We start from the raw sequence: 24,084 nt of genomic DNA, 5'->3' as shown, positions 1-24,084 counted from the left end.
TTAAAGCCAACTGTACAGTAACAGTAATGAAAACTTCTGTTTAGAAAAAACGTCAATTCGTCAAGTTCTCTTTTCTGCACTTAATCACCTTTTGTTTTTCATTTGTATTGTGTGTATAATATGTTCAATAAGCCAAACCAATCAATCAGCGGCCTCAATGGGGAGGCCCAGGCTTTCAGACATCTCGCCATCTTTTTTTGTAAGTGACGTGCGCCACTCGTCGGTAGCCCATCACCCTATTCTCCAGGACGAAAAAAAAAACTATGACCGCAGCCACATGTGGTAGCATAAGACGTTCCTAGGCCACGTAGTAAATCTGAAGAGCCGTGTTTTTCTCACGAATCGTTTAGCACTTCGTAAAGCACTTGATCTAAAGTATACTGTACTACTGTATTGGATTAAGTTGACAAAGCGCCAAAACGAGGAGGGAAGAGGCGCGGCCAGGGTTGCACATCGATGCTTTCTGACACTGATTAGTTAGCCTTAGTCTCTTTTACAATTCGTCAGGCTTTACTAGTCGACAACAGAGACTCCGACACTGTTGACGTGGAGTCTGATTTCACTTATTACTGCCTATAAAGTGCTTACATTAGGTAGCGCTCATGCTGGATTTTGCTATTTTTGCTGTGACGTTTATCGTCATTTTGGTTGGCGCAATTGTCTATTTGTACCCGGTAAGTTAGCCGCTAAACGGCTGAAAGTTGGCTGTGATGATTTGTTAAGCTTTTACATTACGCGTGCAGGTTCGCCAAGAGCGCTATGTCCCCACATTAAACACACAAACGGGCACTGCTTTAACTCAAGGCACGCATTTTCATCATCCCCCTCAATCCGGATGTTACCACTCACGGTCGACGTTAAACCGATTCGGATTGTGTCTCTTCTGCCGCTCTGCGTCCTCTTACCATAGGCGCAATCTTCCCCTTTTTATCTTTCGTTTGCGTAAACCAGAGACTATCGATCCTCGTCCTGGAGGGATGGGTCCTCAGTTTCCTACGTCTTTGTTGTAAAACGCCAGATTCAAACGATCAAGACCGTTATCCGGCTTTTGCAGTTCATGCTGACATAGACACATAGAAAACACACTTTTTTTTTCAAAGTCCTGTATACAGAGATTTTTAAAAGCAAGGCAGGGGTTTGTATACTACACGTATATTTAATATTATTTTAAAATATTTCCCAAATAAAAATTGAATGAAGCTTTGCAGTCACCTGGTTTCCATCGTTTCCAGACTTCCTTGTGCTTCATTTTCTCTGTGGTTCCATCTAGTGCTCTAGAAGCCCAAGAAGTCAACAGTGTTGAGAAATGTATGACTCTTTGTTAAATGATGTGCTTGTCTCACCATATGAACAAAATAACAAGTGCTATAACTATACTTTGTTTTTCATTTTTAGAAATAGCTTTTCCACTTACTTTTTTAACCTTACCTTATTAGAAGCAATCAAATCAAAATGTTCACAAACAAAAGCTCCCTTTTCACACAACTTCCATTGCAACAATGAACACTGTTTGAAAAACGATTGCAGTTGCACACAGCAACCCGAAATCCACATAATTGGGATTGGCACTTTCTAAAATAGTCACACAAACCAGCCAGCCAGCTTGCGAGCGAGCCTTCGCCGCAGCCCCTCGATACTCGCTTTGTGGACACACGGCTTCCATTGCTCGACAAAAGCCTCAAAGCCCCGGCAGATTTCGTGCCATCAATTCTCACACAATAAACAGTGTTGTGAAAAGGTAAGGTTTTTCAAAAATAAAAGTACTCACTGGCGTTTGTCAGTTGGCTTGAGATTCAGGGACCACTTTTAGTCGGGCATATCAAACATCCGAATCCGAGATCAAACTGCAAAGACTTGTATGTGAGCTTATTTTAATTACAGGAACTACTTGGAAGCATTTCAGAAATGGTAAATGGGCTTACACTTATAAAGCGCTTTTCTACCTTAGGTTCTCAAAGCGCTTTACACTAACTAGTCATTTACCTACTGATGATGCAATATCAGGAGCAACTGGGGGTTCAGTGTCTTGCTCAAGGACACTGAGGCATTTCTTGATGATCGGGGGATCGAACCCACAGCCTCTTGGCTGAGGGACGACAACTCTACCAACGAGCCGCCCCATACCATGCCGCCTCAATTCATATGATTCAGAATTCATATGATGCACTAAAATCGGAACACTTGCATGCCAACAAGTTGCAATAAGTGCGGAATACAAATTTTTGTGGGGTTGATTACACTGGGACAACAACTGTTGGAACTATGTGCTTATTGTATGTTATACCAGTCCAAAGTCTGAATTTGAAAAAAGGTAACAAAAACGGACAGAATTATGAAAAGTCCTTTAGAAAAAAAAGGCATTAAAAAAACCTGCAATTAAATATTTGTACGTGCATACTGTTACGAATGTGAATAGAAAAGATAATTACAAAACTACATTTTAAGAAAAGTAAAACCCGAGTTGAGCCATAAACTGCATTGTGTGTGTGTGTTCATATTACGGCAATGGATATGTGATTGTTATGATAGTTGAGAGTAAATTCTTGTGTTTTTAAGTCATCCAGAAGATCCTCTGACATCCCTGGTTTGAATCCCACTGATGAGAAGTAAGCAATTTATATGTTCTCATTATTCTGCCACTTTGATACGCGTCAAATTCATGTATTCAAATTCCAGAGTACTGGTGAACAAAGTGTGTGCACTTGGGTGTATTTTTTTTGGGTTGTTGTTTGTTGTTTGTTTTGTTTTTTTAGAGATGGCAACTTGCAAGACATTGTTAACAGAGGCAGTCTACATGAATTCTTGGTGGCTTTACATGAGGAATTTGGCTCCGTGGCATCGTTCTGGTTCGGCCGGCGGCTCGTGGTAAGCCTGGGCTCCGTGAACCATTTGCGGCAACACATCAACCCAAATCACTCAAGTAGGTGCAATAAGTGCAAAAACATTAGAACAGAATGTATTTTGTTTTTCATTTTGGGGTTTGCTCTGCCTTCACAGCTGACTCATTTGAAACGATGCTAAAGTCTTTGCTCGGGTACCAATCAGAGACAGGTGGAGGGGTCAGTGAGGCTTTGATTAGAAAAAAGATGTATGACAACGCCATCAACGACACTCTAAAGAAAAACTTCTCATTGGTTGTCACGGTATGCCTTTCAGAACATACTAAAACATCACACTAACAATTTTTTTTTCATCCTAAATTTGCTACTTTCTGTCTTCTGTTTGATAGGTAGTTGAGGAGCTGGTGAGAAAGTGGGTGTCATTTCCAGAGGCTCAGCACATACCACTATGTGCCCACATGTTGGGTCTCTCCATGAAGACCGTCACCCAGCTTGCCCTTGGCGAACGCTTCAGTGATGATGCGCAAGTCATATCCTTTGGCAAAAGTCATGACGTGGTGCGAAATGAAGCTTAAAAAAACAATGGAGGGGTTTTTTTTCATGACGCTAAAGATAAAGGTTTTTTTTGTGTTTTTTGGTTTTTTTTTTCATCCCGGCAGATCTGGTCAGAAATTGGTAAAGGCTACTTGGACGGCTCCCAGGAGAAGAGCTCCAGCAGGAAGACACATTATGCAACAGGTGAACACCATTCAGCTACTACGGTTACACCACATGGGGCTCTGTCTTCAATTTCTTACACATCATCATTTTAAACCATTGAATTGATTACATTTTTTTCATGAGTCTGTATTAATTCACTCAATGCCAGCTGTATTCAAAGCAGTCTCGGTTAATTTGATAATGTAGTCATTGTCGATTAATTGTTGCCCCACCAATTTATGAATTTATCTATAATAAATCACTTCATCAATTAAAAATATTTGATCAACATAATTAGCTAACACATGATTGATTAGTACACAAGCTTTACTCCACTGAGTACTACTGATTGCCGTATTAATGACTTCAATTAACATGTCATAATTGATTGGCTCATTTGATTAAACACTGATTTATTACACAATAAAATAAAAGGTTTACTAAATTTTCCCAACAGTGTACAACACCATAAAATATGGATTCATATTTATAAAATCTATAAAAGTGTGTCAATATGCAAAACTTTGGTGAAATATATGTTAACAAAATAAGAGCATCCAGCATGTTGATAGCCAAGTCCTCATAAGCAAAAAGTGTTTTGCTTCTTTTTCGTAAACATGGGAATGAAATTGTGTTGAAATGCATACATTTTAATTTTGAATGTATCTTGCTTAGCCAGGAGTTCGTCCCTAAACCCCTGGGTGTAGAATCACCTGTCACAGACCAAACCAGGAACTGAATCATAATCATTTCATCTATCATTGATTTTCTTGGACAAAATACCGTAATTCCCCCATTTTTTTTTGGGGCCAAAAATTAAATCCAAAAATTATGGGCGTGTCCTATGTATAGTACCTTATTTATTTATTTTCAACACAAGATTGATCCGTCAGCCACATAAGCTGAGTTTTGATGCACTGATATGCGTTTTTATATTGGCCGGATTATTACTATAACAGGATGAGCTAGAGGGTAGACCTCAGTTCGCTGTTTACAGCCAGTGCCTTTTGCGGCTAACAGCAGCTCACGTTAGCCGAGGTTGTTAAGCCTTATTTTCATGAAAAGAAGCAAAATGACTGAACCAACGTCCGAGTCCATTCTTGTTCACACACAGAAATATTGCCAAAACCGAAAGTTATGATGTGTAAATCTGATTCCATTAAGTGTGGCAAAGTATGGAGCTGTGTGCACCGGTTAGAGAACAGGGAAAGGTCGTCCATTTGACTTGTTTATTTATTGCGCTCTTTTGGCATATACTCACAATCATAAACTTGTTTATATGCAACTTTGCAGTATTTTGCAGTATTTTGTGCAGTAAGGACAAAGAAGACAACTTAATCTAAGGCGTTTAACTCTAAACTAGAAATAAGTCATCATGTTGGATAAATTGCATCCGAGTGTATGCAATTAGGGCAGGAGTGCAATTGGCTATCATGCCCACTGCATTATCAAGCATTAGATGATATTTGAACTTTGGTGGTCCATTCTTATTTATAACCGCTTGACCAACTATTATAAATGATGGTTTCATTCACATTTGTCTAAATTTCATTTGTCACATACGCTACAAGTAAAGCAAAGTACTGCTGATCTTATATTTTCCACACAAAAAAAAATGCCTTTAATTAAGAAGTTTAAAAACTTGCATTTCCTGGCCAGGAACTAATCAGAGGGAGCTTGTCAATTTCCTGTGCACCCATTGGTCACTTGAAAGAATGTGTGCAAACACAAGCCGGAATTTCTTCATCAACAAGCAATATGTCTTTATGTAAATTATATTTAAAAAGCAAAATAACACAAAAAATCTCTTAAAACCTAATTCTAAACATTGCTTTTGAATTTTTGTTGGCATTATAATCCCGCTGAGTAACATTGTGCACAGTATGCTTTTTGGTTTATGAAATCATGACTCAGAAAGGCAGCACAAACACAAAAATCTAGTAAATCCCATTTAAAAAGCAAAGTATCACCCCCCCCAAAAAAAAAAAAAAAACATCTCTTAACATTTAATTCTTAACATTACTTTCGACTTTTGGTCGGCATAGTAAACCCGCTGAGCAAAATTGTGTACAGTATGCAGTTTGGTTCACCCTCAACTGGTTACCAGCCAATCACAGGGCACACGGAGACAAACAACCATTCATGCACCCAATATCACCGAAAGACAATTTAGTATGTCCAATTCACCTGCCTTGTATGTGTTTGGAATGTGGGAGGAAGCCGGAGAACATGCAAACTCCACACAATAAGTCTCTCTCACACACATATGTAATACTCTGTTGGACTTCCTTTTAATTACAGCATCATGGCGCTGGTATGTGGGTGATTAGCCTGTAACACCAATCAGGTGTTAATGCAGCCCAAGTTGCTTTTGTAGTGCCCTTCAGATCATCTGTATTTCTGGGTCTCTTTTCTCTTTTCATATCCTTGACAATATCCCATACATTTTCAATGGGGTTCAAGTCAGGCGAGTTTGCTGGCCAGGCAAGTACTGTTATTCAGTGGCTATTAAACCAGGCACAGGTAGTTTGGACATTTGCGGCCAGGTGCCAAAAATAATAATCAGTCTCCAAAAAGCTCAAAAGATTGAATTATATTTGAGTCTACTGTGCATTCATAAATGTGTGTTTTAGTTCTGTCGGAGATGGAGTCTATGTTATTGTCTGTGGCCAAGGAAAGGAAAGCCATTCAGAAGCAAACGGTGTTTGTGGACACGCTGCTAAAGTCATCTCTAACAGATTTGCAAGTGAGTACCGATTGAAAGCTGCCCCCCATGAAGCACACAGGATTAGCGTACAGTATCTGCTCAATATGTGTTGTTTATTTCAGATCAAAGAGGACTGTATGGTGTTCACTTTGGCTGGATGCGTCATCACTGCCAATTGTATGTGTTTTGCCAAACCGCATGTCATGCAAGCAAATAGTCAAGTTTCATCCAAAATAAATGGCAAAAATCTTTGGCAGTATGTATCTGGGTTCTTCACTTCCTGTCCACCTCAGAAGAAGTCCAGGATAAATTGTATGAAGAGCTGAAGGATGTTTTAGGTTCCGAGCCTGTTTCCTTAGACAAGATCCCCCTGCTCAAGTAAGTTTTTGTTGTTATGAAACCAACAACTGATCTGTTAGCTTTTGTCATTGTCACATTTCTTATCACTGAGCAGATACTGCCAGCAGGTCCTGAATGAGACAGTGAGAACTGCAAAGTTGACTCCCATCGCTGCCCGTCTTCAAGAATTGGATGGAAAAGTTGATCAGCATGTCATCCCCAAAGAGGTACAGTACTGTATTTGTTTTCCTGACGTCTATGGGTGGTCACCACTCACATTAAGTGCAAGTTAGAAGGGTAGAAAACCAATACATTTTTGTGGCCTTTTAAAAAGGGATGCATATCATACAAATAATGTCCTGTCATATCTCAGACCCTAGTGATCTATGCTTTGGGTGTAATTCTGCAAGATTCCAACACCTGGAGTGGAGCAAGCAGGTCTGTTTTCCATGTTTAATTGTATGTCATTATCAATTAAGGGACATTGTTTGCTGGGTTCAACATGACCACAAACATGACCAGAAAAGTAGATTTTCATTCATCTAAGGTGCTTTGGGCGTGTGTGAAAATATACTTTTGTATCAACTCAGATTTGACCCAGATCGGTTTGAGGACGATTCAACCAGAAAAAGTTTCTCTCTGCTTGGTTTCTCCGGGAATCAGACGTGTCCGGAGCTCCGGTAATGACCGCCGTCAAAGCCCATGAATACATCAAAGAATGGTCTTCAATTTGTGTGCTTGTGCGTTTTCCTGACAGATTTGCATACACAGTAGCTACTGTCTTGCTCAGCACATTGGTTCGCCAACTGAGGCTTCACCATTTGGAGGGTCAAGTCATGGAGGTCAAATCGGAGCTGGTTTCAGCACCAAAGGATGAAACGTGGATCACTGTTAGCAGGAGAAGTTCAAATTAGTCTGCTGTAGTCTGCTTTTTATTTGTGAGTGCCCCGATCAACTTGACTCACACAGTTGTATTTTCACTGAATCTGCGGTAGGCATTGTCCATACTTTTCACCTTTAGTTTTCAGAATACAAGAACAATGCATTGAACATGTAGAAATCCTGTGCTTAAAATACATTTCAGTAAATGTTAAAATAATCCTTGTTTTAAATAAATAAAAAGAATGGTGAAAATAGAATGGCGATCATTGATGCTGATGCGCTTTGATAAAGATAATGGATCATGCGCTGCATTTGCTTTTATGAGCAAAGGCCTGAGCGAGAATCTAATGTTCAAGTGAGAGATTTTCAAAACCTGCAAACTGCCCTCACATTTTTTATATTAAAAAAGATCTTGCTCATTATTAAATATTAGTTCAATTGTGAAAAAAGTGAAGAAATACTAAAATATCTGGAGCGATCAAATCAAGCATCTTGTTAGTAATTGTTAACATCAGATGATATTGAGCAATAAATATAACATGAGATGATATTGACCATTTTAAGTTGGAATCCTCTCCAACCGTAAAAAAAACAACATAATCCGTCTATCTTACTTCACCGCTTGTCCTCACAAGAATCGCAGACTTTCTGGTACCTATCCCTGCTGACTTTGGGCATCAGGCAGGGTACACTAATCGGAGGGCACACAGAGACTAACAAACATTCACACTCACAAACACACAGTATACCTACCGTGCATGTTTAAGAAAGGTGGGAAGAAGCTGGAGTACCAGAGAAGATGGGCACCGGGAGAACATGAAAACCCCACAAAGGGAGTCGAACCCTCGACCTCCCTATATGGGGTGGACGTACTAACCAGTCTTTCACCTTGCCGGCCGTCAGGATTCAATAAGAGCAAAACTGTCCATACATACAATACCTGCATCCTTATCTCAGTTCTCTTTCTGTTTTCCTTTTATTCATAAATCTGGCCTTTGACCTTTTCCTCTCCGCGTTTTTAATTGAAAACGTTTTCCAAGAACGAGACATCCTCACATGCGCACATGCAACCTCGCATTTTTACATAAGGTTAACTCCACAAGGGGGTGCAAGTTCCCCATAAAACTGCCATTGAGTTGTACGTTAGGGTGGCTATTTGGTTTTTTTGGGGTGGGGGGTGCGAACTTATATATTGCACATGTCAGAAGGTACTTAAACTTTTAAATAAAAGAAAAAAAAGATGTGACCGTAAATGACATTTATTTAGTGTCCTGTGCGGGAGTTGTAATGACTGTGATTGTACTGTTGACATCCCAACACACACACGCGCGTGCGCACACACACAAGCACACTACGGCCTTACGCTATCAGCGAGTGATGCTTGCAGTACCGCACGCAACCGTTGCGGCGCCACTGAGCCCACACTGCCCCGCTAAAGATGTGAAAATGGCGGAGCTACAAATGCTTTTGGAAGAGGAGATTCCAGCAGGTCGCAGCGCTCTCCTGGATAGTTTCACTAATTTGGAAAGAGTTGCCGAATATTGCGAGAGCAACTATGTCCAGGTAAGCATTTTTCTATATGAGAATTCGTTTTTCTTACGGGTATTTGCAAGTATCACAAACGCTGCTCGAGTAGCTGTTGCTAGTGCTTTCGACGAGATGCGGTGTTAGCCAAGCTCTGATAAAAGGACCAAAAAAAATGCTCGTTTGTATCCAACTCGCGGGTACAGTCTTGTGCCTAGCGCACACGGTTCCGAAATGAATGCCATTCCCACGGCACAAATACCTTTGTGACTTTCACAATCGCCGAGGGCTATCGCTTTAGCCCATATATAGCTTGCAGCTGCCCATCAGACAGCTATGTGTTGAATTGCGCCGATAATGAATTGATTTGACTACTGGGCTTTCCGATACAACTGCGAGCCATCTGCCTGTGAGACGAGCGAATGTGAATACAGGACTGGAGAAGGCTGATAAATTTCCGGTCATCGTTAGTCGACACATTGTTATAGCTGTGGCACTCAATCGGCTGATTTACGATCTGGTGCACAAACCCTGCGACCCATCAGGGGCTTGGGGGCTTGTCATGTTACCTGTTCTTATACGTGTATGTGTATATGTGTGTGTGTGTATGTATATATATATATATATATATATATATATATATATATATATATATATATATATATATATATATTGTGTGTGTGTGTTCATATTTGTGCTAATAGTTGCTCGTCATTCCAATCAGATTCACAATCAAGTTGGTACAGCGGCGCCTGTGACAATTTGATCCATTTGTATTTTTAACCGTCTCGCCTCCATTTGTTGATAATGTCCGGGAGCTGTTTGTAATGTGCTTGGCAATTATTCATTTAGTAAACGTTGTTTTTGGCTCTATGATTAGTGTGTTACTAAAACAGGGTTTTTGAAAAGATTTGATTTTTTTACACCTCTGGAAAAGCAGGTCTGACAGGCTGTTCTGTTGACTGTTGCGCCCCCCCCCACACACACACACACACACACACACACACTCACTCACACTCCCTTTCCCAGGACTAGATACCATATTGCCAAGCTGTTTACTTTCCTACTTGCTTCCTTTCGAGAATAACTTCCTCCCAGACAGCCTCCCTCAATATCAAAATGTTGGTAGTTTCATTCAGATGGGATTTGTATGGGTAGAGAAGCATGGCGATAGTGTTGCAGCTGAGTTATGGCAGCTTCACAATGAACAGCATCCCACAGTAGACTGCATTCTTTCGCAGCATACTCTTGACATTAACATCATGTCACCAAGGAACTGGAAACACTGCTTCCTTTGATGCTCATACCATGTCCGTGGGCACACCAGTTACCTCCACACATTTATTTAGCTCTTTTGTTAGTTCAGTTCTATGGTAGACTGTCGTTGAGTCCGTTATCACGGAGGCTTGGAGCATTTATCTCATTTGTCACTGAACACTATAGTGGGAGAAATGGGCCAAGTAATTACATCTTAATAATAATAATACTGTAAATGCCATTGCCTCTTCTAGTCTCCAGATAAACAACGAGCTCTGGAAGAAACCAAGAACTACACAACGCAGTCGCTGGCCAGCGTGGCTTACTTGATCAACACGCTGGCTAACAATGTCCTGCAAATGCTGGACATTCAGGCCTCGCAGCTACGCCGAATGGAGTCCTCGATCAACCACATCTCTCAGGTGGCCGCTGTTCTGCTGGCATGCAGATATTTTCCCATTGAACGAGAGCATCGTGTTCCAAACCAATCCGTGATATGAGACATAAATGCAAGACAGAGACTAGAGTCTAAAAAAGATGTTAATGCCTCCCTCACTATTATTAAATGACACGTTATTAAAGTATTCCTTAGTGCCTGTTGCCATGCTCTCGATCAAGAAATAGAGCACCAGTATATTTTTGAGGAAACATAATGAAAACCTTTTAATGCACTTAGACGGTGGACATTCACAAAGAGAAGGTGGCCAGGCGGGAGATTGGCATCCTCACCACTAACAAGAACACGTCCCGCACTCACAAGATCATCGCCCCGGCCAATCCGGAGAGACCTGTGCGCTATATCCGCAAGCCTATCGACTACGGCCTGTTGGATGACATGGGCCATGGTGTCAAGGTGAAGTGAAAATTAAGGCTGTTTTATTATTTCTAGTGCCTTTGAAACACCTGCTTCTGCTTTTTAGCCCACCATCATTACTTTGTCTGGTACAGAACTCAAAATTCAGTTTCTGTCTAGTGCAGTTTTGTATAAACAAAATGAATTGAACATAGAATGAACGATGAATTGAGAACATTTTCATGTTTCAGGTTTCTTATTTGATTCTGATCCATGTTTGTCAAAATCACGTGGCTAAACTAACCATTTATCATTTGTGCTGATGGATGGGAAATACATGTATACCTCTCAGAAAACGGAATGCCTCATTTAACTGTATTGAACATTTTTTTCATTTCATCCATTCTTATTTATTTTTCTATCATGATGACTTTAGAATGCTTGGTTTAGACATTTCTTTGCTCGTTTGTTAAGGCTTCTACAGTAAAAGGGAGTAACTCGTGGTCTGTATTCCTCTTTTCTATTGCGCACTAATCTGCTGATTTTCTTTCTCTTTCTTTCTCTCTGCTCACCTTTTTTAATCTTTGTAACCATAGTGGTTGCAAAGGTTTAAGGTAAGATTTTTAAAGCTGACCCTCAAAACAAGGAAAGGTGTTTTGCTTTCTGCTTTCGTTGTTGTTGGAAATTGCTGTGAAAGTACTTTGATTTTCTTTTGAAGGAGTAGATGAAAATTTTGATGCCAGAAAATTCTTGAACATGACTTTAAACAAGTTGAAAAAAAAGTTGAAAAAAAACTACTCCTTTTAAAGGAACAATGTGTAAGATTTAGACCCTTTATCATTAAAAGAATACATTTAATTATCATTAATTTAAAAAACTTGCAAATAAATTTGTTCTTAATGGCCAATTGTATGTTTTAAATAAAATCATTGGTCTAGTTATCATTAAATTATATTACATGGGGGGTGGCACTCCCCTGGAGGCTGCCATGTCTGTTATAGCTACAGACAATGGTAAATGCAGCACCTCCTGCTGTCCATCATGAAAAATGGTCTTAATCTTACACATTGTCCCTTTGTTTTTTGTTATAATTTATGGAATGATCCTACTATGAAACGGCTGCCGTTAACGCTTGTTATTCTGTGTAGGCTAGTGCTCAGAGCATGAAAACCGGTGGTGGTGGTGGTGGTGGTGGACTCCCTCGCACAAACCCCCCAACACAGAAGCCGCCCAGTCCACCAATGAGTGGGAAAGGGACCCTTGGGTATGTAACCTTTTTTTTTGGGGGGGGGGGGCTCAGATAAACATTAGTTTGTGTTTGTGGTTCTTGTCCATCCCTCTTGCCTTACCCGTCAAAACATGAGGTTCACATAGGTGACAGGAAGGCAACAACTCACTCAAACACTCACTCTTGTCACCAAGTAAAGGAGAAACTAAACAAGGATGCGAATGCATATTTGTGTGCACTTTTGCGTGTATATCCAGGCAGCGTATTTTGCCATCCAAAGCAAATGCCATAAAACTGGCAGCTTTTCACCATGTTGAATGTGTCTCTAATCCCAGCTGTTGTTTGCTCATGCAGCTGAAAAGTGCTGTGTTCTCGTCACTTTGGAAACCTTCCTGAGTCTTCGGGTTTCTGTTTTTGTATGTCAGCGTGTGGCTGATTTTAAGAATTGTGTGCTGCTTCATGAGTGACTGTGTCCCATCTGCTCAGCGACTTTCTGAAGTGTGAATTAGTGTTTGTTTTGGCAAGAAGCATGTAAGCACAGCTACACCTCCAATGCTGCAGTCTTTGTCTAAAGACGCCCCCCCCTTTTTTTTTTCATTTTTTTTTTTTACTTTTTTAATTACTTGACGTCAGCTGTTTGGTACCGGCTTTCCCACTCTTGGCTGCCACATACTCTTCATAGCAACATGCTACCATTAATTATAACACCTTTACGCCAGAGCAGCTAACTTTGTTGAAGTTGGTATTAATCTATTTTATTTACCCGGTATTTATTTTAAATACTGTGTCACTTGTATTTAATTTTTTTTTCAGCATATCGGCGTTATATGCTATACATCAGCTTTAGACTGAATCTGTTTCAGGCAGTGTAATGCTGCATCGGTTCTGCCCAACATTTGCTGCCTGTGGATTCACCCCAGCCTGCCCCAACGTTCCACATTGTCATTACCCATTTTTTTTTAAGTTTGCACTTGTTTGTTTCCCGCTATCCTCCTTCCCCTCTCCTACAATTCTCTGTGGATGCCCCTCCACCCACCCTCAACTCCTGACCCTCTCACAGGCGGCACTCCCCATATAGGACGCTTGAGCCGGTGCGTCCTCCCGTTGTCCCTAACGACTACGTCTCAAGCCCGACGCGCAACATGGCGCACCCCCTGCAGAGCCCAGCACGCAATGCATCTGTTAATCAGAGGAACCGCACGTACAGGTACCCCCCTCCCCCTTCCCAGCATGTCTCACTATATGTGTAAAAACCGGGGCCCGCTGGGCTACCTCCTGCCCCTTTATTCATCACCTTTCCCACACTTAAACCTGACCTACCGTAAACTAATCCTTGTTTGGAGTCCAAGCCCCATCTCCTGATTATTCCACACATGGTGAATACTCAGACTGGCATAGCCTGTACAGCAATGAGGGCAATATACTGAGCAGCTGTGTACCAAAGTTGTGTGTGCGGAATATCCTCTCAAAATAAAAGTCAACACAATTGTTTGCTGAATGATACAAACAAAAGTCACGCAAGAGCAATCCCAACATAAAACGTAACTTAATGGACGGAAGGTTTTGAATATGTTTAGCTTCATCCATCCTCATCTCACGGCAACTCTGCTTTCTGCTATTTCAGAGCGTCGTGTCTTGTCTTTTATGTGCTGATGTTGGCGTTCATCTTTTGATAAGCTGCTTTCGATGTCTGTGATATCATTGGAGTGTGTTTTTCCGCGATCGGTTTGTGCTATGAAGTTCCAATCGTAGGTATGAGCGGAAATCTGAACATAGTGAATGTGATGGTGATTGGGTTGTTGTTGTTTTTTTTTTTTTTTTTTGCATGTGCTCGCCTTGACATCTTCACCGACGCACTCCCAGCAGTGGGAGCAGCGGAGGCAGCCACCCCAGCAGCAGTCGCAGCAGCAGCCGGGAGAACAGCGGCAGCGGCAGTGTGGGTGTGCCTATTGCTGTGCCCACCCCAGCCCCGCCCACTGCTTTCCCAGGTACCACCCATGTTTGTCTTCTTATAATTAATGAATGTCTGGCTTCTGGACATTCTTGAGACTGAAAGTGAGATGAGAATGTGAATGATCCCTAAGGATATTAGAATGCTCCTCTTCTCCCTCACCTTTTTTTTCTCCTCTTCTTCCTTTTTCTCACCTTTTTGGAACCTCTACATTCCCTCAGCCCCTGCTCCATCTAACACAAATAAACTTACACCCAACACTGCCACCACACCCGGTCCCATACCCCCTGTCCTTGACGGTCCCTCCCAGACCTCTAACCCACCTGCTGAGATCCTGCATGCACCCCCACCCCCTCCCCAGCTCCCCACCTCCACAGCCCCCACTGGCATTGGACCCGTTACTTATGGACACACTGCACAAGGTGAGTCTAACCCTGTGCGCAAAGGCCATCCACCCATCATCTCGGCTGAGTTTTATGATCCATGTGCAGACTTGTGAAGCTGTAAATGCGGTCAGAAAATTCACCACTCATTCAGGATTATTGTCAAAGTTCTGAGGAGCACTTAAAGATGCATTCGTGTTGCAATTGCATGTCTAATTGATGCTATCTCCGACCCTGTGATCCCCCTGCATATTTTCCACCTTCACAGAAATGTCCTGTCATTGTGACGTCACGCTTGAATTCAGCCTTTGTGTTGTGCAAGTACTTTTTTTGTGTTGTGCAAATATTCCACAAAGGGGCTTTTTTTTTATTTAAAGAGAACACCAAACTCCTTCTAAATGTGCTCTGTTGCCTGGTGGTGGCGCTTTCCTGTAGGCGCTCCTCAGTTCTACAGCATGAACCGCCCACCTCAGCTGCCCCAAAATGCTCATGTGGGAGGATCCCTGCCATACCGCCGCCCCTCTTCTGTCACTGGCCAGCCTAACACTGCACCTACTCAGAACCAGCTTAATGGTGGACCACACTTTGCCCAGAATCAAGGTATAAGCTATATTTGATCTTAACTCAGGTTCCTTTTTTTTAAGTGTTTTGTTAAAGTGACCTCCTACTTCTGCTCACACTTTTATTATGAATGAATATTGTACCAATATTATTATTTTTTGTTTATTTTTCATCTGACTGCTGTGGGGCTCGTGGGTGCTTCTACGCAACCAAGCTTGCTATCCTGCCAGTTTAGTAGAAAGCACCCGTGGCTAAAGATAAACTACGCCGGGGTTTTCATTTCTGCGCCTGGATTTCCCATCTCTGGTATTAGTGGAATAATCTTTTCCAATGCAGTGTTCCCGCACTAAAATTCAAAAGTAATTGACAACCCTCTAAAAACAGGAATGAAGAACTCCAGTTCTTCAGGAGCTGCATCATGCCTGTATTTGATAGATCTTTCACCACAGCTGATTCAAAGGATCACCTCATCAGGGGTTTTGAAGGAGGGAGCTCGAAAACAGGCGGGATGCGGCTCTTGAGAAACCGTAGTTCCCTATCCCAGCTCTAAAAGGGTTTATAGTTGCCACAAGATGGCGGCAAAGGACCTCATGAAGTACATCAAATTTCAACATAGGTTCTTGGCCTCAAAAGGACACAAAATAGCACTCAAGTAAAACTTTGCATATGGTGCCGTAATATGGCTGGTACACAAAAACGGCGACTAGTTAACGTGGAAAATAAATGGCTGTACAGATTGTGAATCCACGTATAGTGAAGTGTTAAAGACATGGGAAAATTCGTACACATCGCAGTAGCCTCAATGCACTGAAATAAATGATCTGCTAATGTTCCCATCCTGACCGCTCATTCTCATTATTTGAACACTGTTTTGGAAATTGCAGGCCCCCTCGCGCCCCCGCCCCCCTCAATGCAGATCACTCCTCAGCTGCCCCTAATGGGCTTTGTGGCCCGCGTACAGGAGACCAGTAAGTGGTTCGATTTGCCTTCTGCATGAGCTCCCTCTTTACACGCAATTGTCATTAGTGCATCCACATCTGCTGTTAGACCAAAATTTAGTTCTCTAGTTTCTCTACATCACTATCTGGAAAGTTGTGTGACTTAAAGGGTTGGCCTGGGCGATGTATCGATCTTATTGATTAATTCCATTATCTTGTTACGACGGTTTAAAATCGATATTTTACTAGCCTTTTTTGCTCTGGCACGTTTGGCCCCCCTGAGTTTCTGTAACTTCTGCATTCCTCATGATGTTTACCCCACACACTCCAAACATAAGACTTGTGCAACATGGCTACAACTAAATATTAAAGCGAAGCGTTTGTTTTTAAAAGAGTGGAGCTGTGCCGTCATTGGTTTGGGAATCGTTTGTTTTTGCTTACGTGGAGCGATTACCGCTGCAACGTTTGTTCACAACAAACTTATTTTGGCAACTAAATCAGTGGCGCTGGACCGAGTATGTAACATGTCAAGCTTTACGACAGGAACAAGACTGTGTCATCCATGAAACTGCTGCTAAAATGCAGCTCAGCGATGTGGGAGTCATTTACACATGGTAGCATGTGATAATGAATTGGCACGATTGAGAGCGATCGTGGAAGCACGTCGCTCATCGTACCCATACAAATACACAGAAGAAAAGTGCGGGAGATGTGTTGTGTGCAGCAAGGCATCCCTCTCGTCAAAGGCAGTGAACAGGCTGCTCGTCCTTGTCAAAAATGTATTATTATTATTTTTTAAGGGACTGTACCAAGCACACACCTCGGGTCTTGCATGGAATAGAAAAGAATCCCTTTATTGTCACTGTATAGCTGGTAAACCACGAATTTGGCAGCACCTCATTGAAATAGTTTTATTCGTCTCCTAAGTGATACAAGTTGTAATGTTTATCTTTAAGAATGTTGAAAAAAAGTTTTAAATTTGCACTTTATCAATTTCATATGCTGTTCTATTGCGCTACTTTCGTTTACAGATGTAGCGCAATAGAACAACGTTTTATTCTGAGTTACGTATGGTAAATGCTAGCTGAAGTCAATTCGAAACTTTTTTTGAATGTTATGTAATTTTACTTATTTTCCTAAAAAAAATAGGGGGGTTCTGAAAAAATGATTCGGGCATTTGATTTTAAGGCAAAATTGCCCATCCCAACTAAAAGGGTTAACAATTTCCAGTCTTATTTATGATACTCAAACTTGAGCCCGACTTCACAATGTCCTTAATTACTTACTTTGTTTTTGTTGAGGAACTGATTTGGAAAAAGCCCCTTTTCCACAACACGTAGCTACCTGCTTCAGAACAGATGCACTTAATCTTTCAGTCTTTGGTCACATGGGAATCTACGGCAATGAGTTAAAGTAACAGGTCAGTTATGGTTCTAATTGGGCTCTTACATAGACTTCAATTGTTCGCTCACTGGTGGAAGAGATTCCTCATTGCCGCAACTAACTTTTCAGTTTTAATATTTGAGGCTATGACTGAAAAAAACAATATTTATTAATGTTGTCGCCGTTAACTCTTTCAATTCCAGACTTTTTTTTTTGAAAACAGTCAAGACGTCCAGACGGCAGTTGGTCTAATTCTGCAAGATCTGGCTTTTTACTTGAGTTCATGGCTCAAATCCTATTGGCAAAATGTGTTTTTTTTTTTTTTGTTCCCACTTCTATCATTATCCTGTCACTCAACATTGAGTGATTTGCTGTCTGCCTCATTGACTCGTGTACGTCATGTGAGGTTGCATGGCCACGTTTGGAACATGTCATTGAGTTCTATTGTTGTTTGCGTGTCTCATATGGAATGATGCAACTTGAAATGAGTCCTAGTTTCTATTGTGAAGTGGACTATCCTTAACTGAGGTGTGTAAGTACAACTGTAGAAAAACTTAAGTGCAGCAAAAAAAAAGGGGGTGGCTAAAGAGCAGTGTTCGTGTTTTATCTTAGGGGGTTGACTAAAAAGCATGTGTCCTACTGACATTTCTGGATGCAAACGTAAACCTTGTCATTCCATGCATGTCCAACTGACAAAAACAAAATGGCATGCGATCTTCCTTTTCTCCATTGCATGGGAATTGTCTGCTACAAACAAAAGTTTGTTTTTGTTGTGTGTTAATGAGGTTTTTTTTTTCCCCCTCCAACTAGTCTCAGATGTCCCACCGCCGCCGCCCCTTGCAGACGAGCCAGTCTTTGAGGACTCTACACCTCCCCCTCCTCCGCCTGAGGACTACGAGGATGATGAGGAAGAAGAGGAATCGGCTGTAGTGGAGTATAGCGATCCATACGCAGAGGAGGACCCGCCCTGGGCGCCACGCAGCTACATGGAAAAAGGTCTGCTTTTAGGTTCAGTGTTCTCCAGACTTTATTAGACCAAAGCTACGGTATATTAAAAATATATATATATTGTACATCACACTCCAAAAAGTCACAAAAACTGTCCCGCATATAGTGAAAATCCACATTCTGGTCTTTATTACTGAATGTAATAATTCTGTGTGAAATGTTGGAATGTTTGTTCAACTCAAAGCTGATAAAGACAAGAAGCCGTAACTTTCAAATTCTGTTACATAAACGGCAACAGGTGATGTGGGTTTATGGTGCGTTTTGCCGTTTGGTGGATAAGCATTTCATTGTTCTGCCTTTCACCGTGCATCGTTGGAATAGGTGGATTAACTCAATGCGTTATTTGTCGTATATAACTACCTTGAGAGCAATTAACCCGTAGGTCTTGTTCCATTTTATCTTCCTTTCAGCATGCTCATGGCTCTTATGGCCAAAAACAAACACTGTCTGTTTTTGTAATTATCTTGATAATTATCCGTTTCCCTTTTTTTATTTATTTATTTTTGCACACCAGGAAACAAAGCGACAACGGAGGCGGTGGAACATTGCCCGCTAGATCAAATGAACCTAAATGACTAGTTGGCACATTTAATTGCAAAATTGATCAGGCAGTAGGTCGTATGTGATGTGTGTGGGAATCTACTGTATGTGCGGCGACAATTAGTATCACGTATGTGGCATGCGTGGCAGAGGAGCTGTGACGCAATGAATTGGTAACATGATGCAATGTGGCCTTTATTGTTTGTACAAAAGAGAACTTTTTTTTTTTTCTTCTTCTTCAACGTAAGAATATTACATGTGTAGTCTGGTACTTTTGAGCTACATGCACGAGCGTGAACCATTAGATAGGCTGCGTATGAGTACCGGTCCGCACTGGAATCAAGTTTTTATGTGGATGACTTCGCTTGAATATAATCACTCCATAGAGACTGACTTACATGCAGTACAGTATATATCATCACGGCACCCGGCCTATTCACGTGTTTGGTCGGATTCCACAAATTGTCTCGGCACGACAGCAAACTTTTTTGCATCCCACCCAAACACGGACCAGCAACCGCTGTGGTGGTGACTTACTAAAACTTGCTAAAAATGAACCTCTTGAGAATAATGAATACGGCCTAAAAAGTCAATAAAAAAAATATATTTTTAAGTTATTATCCTACCTACATCAATCGTACTTGCAAATGTGCATGATGAAGCTTGATTGCTGCTTTGACCATTTATTAACGGCTAAACTGCAAGTTTACATGAGCAAGGCTCTGCAAACTGCTCGCCTTTTCATTTGATTTCCTTTTGTACGTATACATGCGTATGTATATACACTGTTCATAATGAGTTTGGGATATTGTGAGAGACGTGCACTATTTTACTTCAGAGATTTTTGGCATAGAGAGGCCATCTTATTTGGGTGATTGACCTTCACCACTTTGCTTTTCCAATAAAATCAAATCAAGATGCCAATGTTGGCATTTCTACAAAAACAACCTCCTTAAGGTTTTGACTTTCATTTCCCAGCAGTCATAGAGTTCACATTGTAATCGATAATAAGGGATTGGAAAACGATGCGCACCATTTAAAAGGGGAATGTGCGCAACGCAATATCTCAATTTTCATTTAAGGAGGCGAAAGCCTGATTTTGTGTAAACGCTTCACATTAGGGCTGCGCAATTAATTGAATTTTAATCGCGATCACGATATTGGCCCTCCCGATAATTAAGCTTATCCTCAATGATATTAGCCTTTAAAAAGCCGGCTAGCGTACATGTAAAACCAAGCACGTTTTTTTTTCATTGGTTTGCAAGTTAGTTAGCTACGTTGCCCCGTGTGCCAAGTTTTTGCTGTGTCTTGGGTGAATTTCATTTCATTGTTTATTTGATTTATTTATTTTAATTTGTAGGCATCCAGCCTTGAAGCCTTGTTTGTATACTGCTTGTTTGAAAATAGGGCAATAAATAGACATGTCTAATAGTGATTTCATTATTGACCAAAATAATTGTGATTTATCATTTTGGACCTAGTCGTGCAGCCCTGCAGCCCTACTTATATATATATATATAATATTGTTTATTCATTTTTTTTAAGTTAGTTCAACAACTTGCCTTTTGTTCCTTTTTGAAAAAGCGTATACCTTTTAAAAGTTAAAGCTTTTTTTCCGCCAGTGTATTTTAATTAGGGTCGTTAGATGACCTTTTTCATAAGAAAAGAGTGCAAGTTTTGACTCGAACTTTTCTTTTCAGATTTACGAACGTTACAAAAGTCTCTGGTGCGGTTGGCTCTCATTTTCTCTACCATCGGGGCTGGGTAGAGCAGCGTAGCCAAAATAGTTAACGTTACTGTTGGGAAAAATACAGCCCAGAGTCATTAAAAAAAAAAGAAGAAAATAAAGCGCTTGACTAAACGTCTACTTGAGAGCTGTCAGTAATAAATAATCCTGACGTCGTGTGATATGTTTTCAGTTGTGACATGGAAAACACAACTCTAAAACACTGTAAAAATGCTAACATTTTGAAGGAAACAAAATATGAAAGAAAAATTCAAGGTGTTCTCAGTGGATTTGCGGTCGAGGACTTAGCTGCTAACCGTGTAAGCCAAGGTAACGTTTCTCCTCGGACTGTCCCAACAGTGGTGGCGATCTACGACTACAGTCGAGACAAAGAAGACGAGCTGTCCTTCCAGGAGGGCGCCATCATCTACGTGATCAAGAAGAACGACGATGGCTGGTACGAGGGAGTAATGAACGGAACCACGGGCCTCTTCCCGGGCAACTACGTCGAATCCATCATGCACTACGCTGATTGAGAAACAACCCTCCCCCCTCTTCCGAGTAACAAGAGAAAGAAGCAGTCGGGAAGGAACGAGGGGAGAGCCAAGGGTCAAGGGTCAAAGACTGAACAGACAGAGCATGATCACCTCTGGGATGGGATGCAGCGGAGAGTCGACGCCCAGTCATCCTCGCCACCTCAACAACCACTACTTTTTCCTTTCGTGTTTTTTTTTTTTTTTTTTTTTCTTTTTTCCCCCCCGGCCGTCGGTTGATTCGGAGAGTTTTGTGTTCCACATCAAGGCGTTTTCTTTGAATTAGTTCTGCCAAATTGCCCTCATTTTAGACTAGAATATTTATTTGGATTCTCGTGTGCGGGCAAACCGAGCTGCTGAGGAGGAAGAAATTCGTGTTGCGGCTCGGGCATCGGGGCAGGAGGAGAGGAGAAGAGAGAAGAAGAGAGGCGGCGCCTACGCAGGCCAGTGGCATTGGAGAGAAAAATCATCTCTTTGGACAAACTTACCATGCAGCAAGTTTTTATGTGGGTAGTGATCATGTTGGATTGCTGCACCAACAGTCGCGATAAGCACATCCGGTGTCTTAAAGGGACACGCGGCCATACGGAGGCGGGTCACCCAAAAGAAGGCAGAAAATGTCTACATCCTTTTACGTTTACAGTCATGGAAGATCGCGTGAGCTTCCAAAGAAGTGAGAGGTCAAATCTTCAGTTGCACAATGTGCAGCGTCTCTGCTCAGTAACAGACGTTTATCGGCCGGAGGTCCGCCTCCAGCTCGGAGCTGCTCAAGTCGCAGTGTTCTTAAGTGATGGGGACGATTTTCCTTTTGTTTTTAGTTCTCAAAGGATTTGCGGCGTGGCATGTTTCTACTTGAAGGAAGAAAAAAATGGTTCTATCGTGATGCTATACAGTATGTCTTAATATTTTTAGGTATGGTGTGACACGTTTTGTTTCCACCGGTCATGATGCATTTAGGTTGTTTTGAAGACACTCGTGCCATATTGAGATGTGTGTTGCAGTTGGGTAGAGTGGGATAGCTTCCCCCCCTCCACTTTCTCAAGTTGTTTTAACCAAAAGAACATGCATTTGTAGTGAAACGATGTAGAAGAACTAATATAAAAGTGACGCATTATGTCCTTGAAACAGGATTCATTGAATATGAAAAGATGGCTGTTGTGTTGAAATGATGATAACTTTTTTTTTTTGAAACCATGACATCCGATACCTTGGTTGTCAGCATTTTGAAGGGTGTATCATCTAAATGCGCTTGGCAATGTCTGGTGTAAGCGTGGCCTGGGTACCTAAGCCAGAAACTTTATTTTCTATATAAAAAAAAAAAAAGACAAATATTCCAGTGGGTTTGTATGTGATTCTTGCATGCCATTATTATCTGTGCTTTCTCTCCCAAACCCACACGGCAAGGTGAGACTTAATAGAAAGAAGCAGTTGTGGCCTGCCTCATCCAAAGAAACTGTTCAACTTCCCGAGTTCACGCCCCAGTGACTTGTTGTTTGACTTGAGGGGAGGAGTCGGGGTTGTAAGGGGAGGAGAACCTGACGGGAGGTCCGGTCACACGGTCCATGACGCCATTGTGTTGCACATTTGAAGTTGATTTGCAGGAGTCTCATATTTGTAACATCCAGAGAATGAAGACAATAAAGATATAAGGAGTACATTTCACTGCTTGTCATTGTCTCTAAATTCACCTGAGATTTTGATTAAAAGTTTATTTTTCAATGCGCCATGTCGTTTTGCATGCTCAGACAAGGCTGACGCATGCAGAACCCACTTAAGCGCCTACAGGCCATTCAGGCGGCGAGACGAGTGATGGGATTTCAGTGTGATTTTTGTGTGGAGGCCCTGAGGTGGAAAACTACAGCAATGCAAAGTGGACTAAACATGTACAGACAGGGTACAGACAGTGTAGATGAAGCTAAAAGGGATATTTGTGTTCTTTAGCTTCGAAAGAGGACATGTTTGAACAATCATCTGCTCTGACCGCCATTCGCCTTATACTTGACAATAAATTAAAAAGATGATGCATGATGGAATGAAGGAAGCAAAACCGGGAATTACCTGCAGACTTTTTCCCCTGTTAATTTGCGAGGTTGGAACTCGAAAAGAGCTGTCTTTCATGACCCCCCCCCCCCCCCCCCCCCTCCACACACACACACACACACACATAACCCCAGGAAAGAATGCAGCCTTACGTCGCACCTTAGACAGGTACTGAAATGGAAGACAAGTCTGAACAGTGAACAGACAGGCAAGCATATGGAAAGTGATCAAATGTTTTGTCTGACGTGTTGGATGGATGATTAGTACCCTTTCCCCCCGATCGTCTTGAATTTACTTTAAAAGTGTGCTGTTGCCTGCCTGCGTTATTGAAATGAAAGAAAAAAAGATGTTTTAAAAAAACGTTTGCCGTTTAGCTCCCCGCGAGCACAATTTGAGCAGAGAGTTCTAAACCATTCGGCTATGAAAAGGTAAAAAGTGGACCTCTGAAGATTTAAAATGCATTTTAGTGTCAACCTGAATGGTCAAGTTCGCTATCCTTTTGTAAAAAAGACGGCCACAAATTTGGCTCCATTTCAAACGGGTTCACGAGTTGCACTTTCAGCCACAGCCGCTGGCAATCAGACGTTTACTTTGAAAAACATCGCAAAGGAAGTTGTCATACAGACTCCTAACTTGACACTGGTAGGGCTCTCAACATGCAGCGGGGGACGCGGGGTCTGGGGAGGCTGTCCTGTCTGTGTGATTGATTTCTCCCCAGAAACTGTTCAAGTCAGCCCGGGATGATCGGGCGT

The 24,084-nt window shown here is 41.6% G+C and overlaps 2 protein-coding genes across 9 annotated transcripts; both read left to right on the top strand.

The window, feature by feature from the left end:
- Window positions 1-497: 497 nt before the first annotated feature.
- On the top strand, window positions 498-7,724 carry cyp20a1 (cytochrome P450, family 20, subfamily A, polypeptide 1). Its single transcript, XM_088409185.1, has 13 exons — window positions 498-674; window positions 2,557-2,606; window positions 2,754-2,920; window positions 2,998-3,143; window positions 3,230-3,397; window positions 3,500-3,578; window positions 6,173-6,285; window positions 6,369-6,423; window positions 6,504-6,624; window positions 6,701-6,812; window positions 6,959-7,023; window positions 7,176-7,265; window positions 7,343-7,724. Exons 1-13 carry the CDS (start codon window positions 603-605, stop codon window positions 7,497-7,499), a joined length of 1,395 nt encoding a protein of 464 aa, XP_088265311.1. The 5' UTR covers window positions 498-602; the 3' UTR covers window positions 7,500-7,724.
- A 1,144-nt stretch (window positions 7,725-8,868) lies between these two features.
- Window positions 8,869-22,954, top strand: abi2b (abl interactor 2b). Of its 8 annotated transcripts, XM_088407827.1 has the most exons (12): window positions 8,869-9,030; window positions 10,503-10,670; window positions 10,925-11,101; window positions 11,638-11,655; window positions 12,190-12,305; window positions 13,330-13,476; window positions 14,133-14,257; window positions 14,442-14,642; window positions 15,039-15,203; window positions 16,049-16,132; window positions 18,296-18,481; window positions 21,120-22,954. In XM_088407827.1, exons 1-12 carry the CDS (start codon window positions 8,914-8,916, stop codon window positions 21,293-21,295), a joined length of 1,680 nt encoding a protein of 559 aa, XP_088263953.1. In that variant the 5' UTR covers window positions 8,869-8,913; the 3' UTR covers window positions 21,296-22,954. The 8 variants fall into 8 exon arrangements, with proteins under 8 accessions (XP_088263953.1, XP_088263954.1, XP_088263956.1 ...); XM_088407828.1 differs by lacking the exon at window positions 11,638-11,655; XM_088407830.1 differs by lacking the exon at window positions 13,330-13,476.
- Window positions 22,955-24,084: the final 1,130 nt, after the last annotated feature.

The sequence above is a fragment of the Hippichthys cyanospilos genome, chromosome 2, assembly GCF_059441005.1.
Source record: "Hippichthys cyanospilos isolate Australia breed blue-spotted pipefish chromosome 2, RoL_Hcya_1.0, whole genome shotgun sequence".
Classification (NCBI taxonomy): Eukaryota; Metazoa; Chordata; class Actinopteri; order Syngnathiformes; family Syngnathidae; genus Hippichthys; species Hippichthys cyanospilos.
Note: the sequence above shows the minus strand (reverse complement) of the source record. Positions and strands in the feature narration are given on the sequence as shown.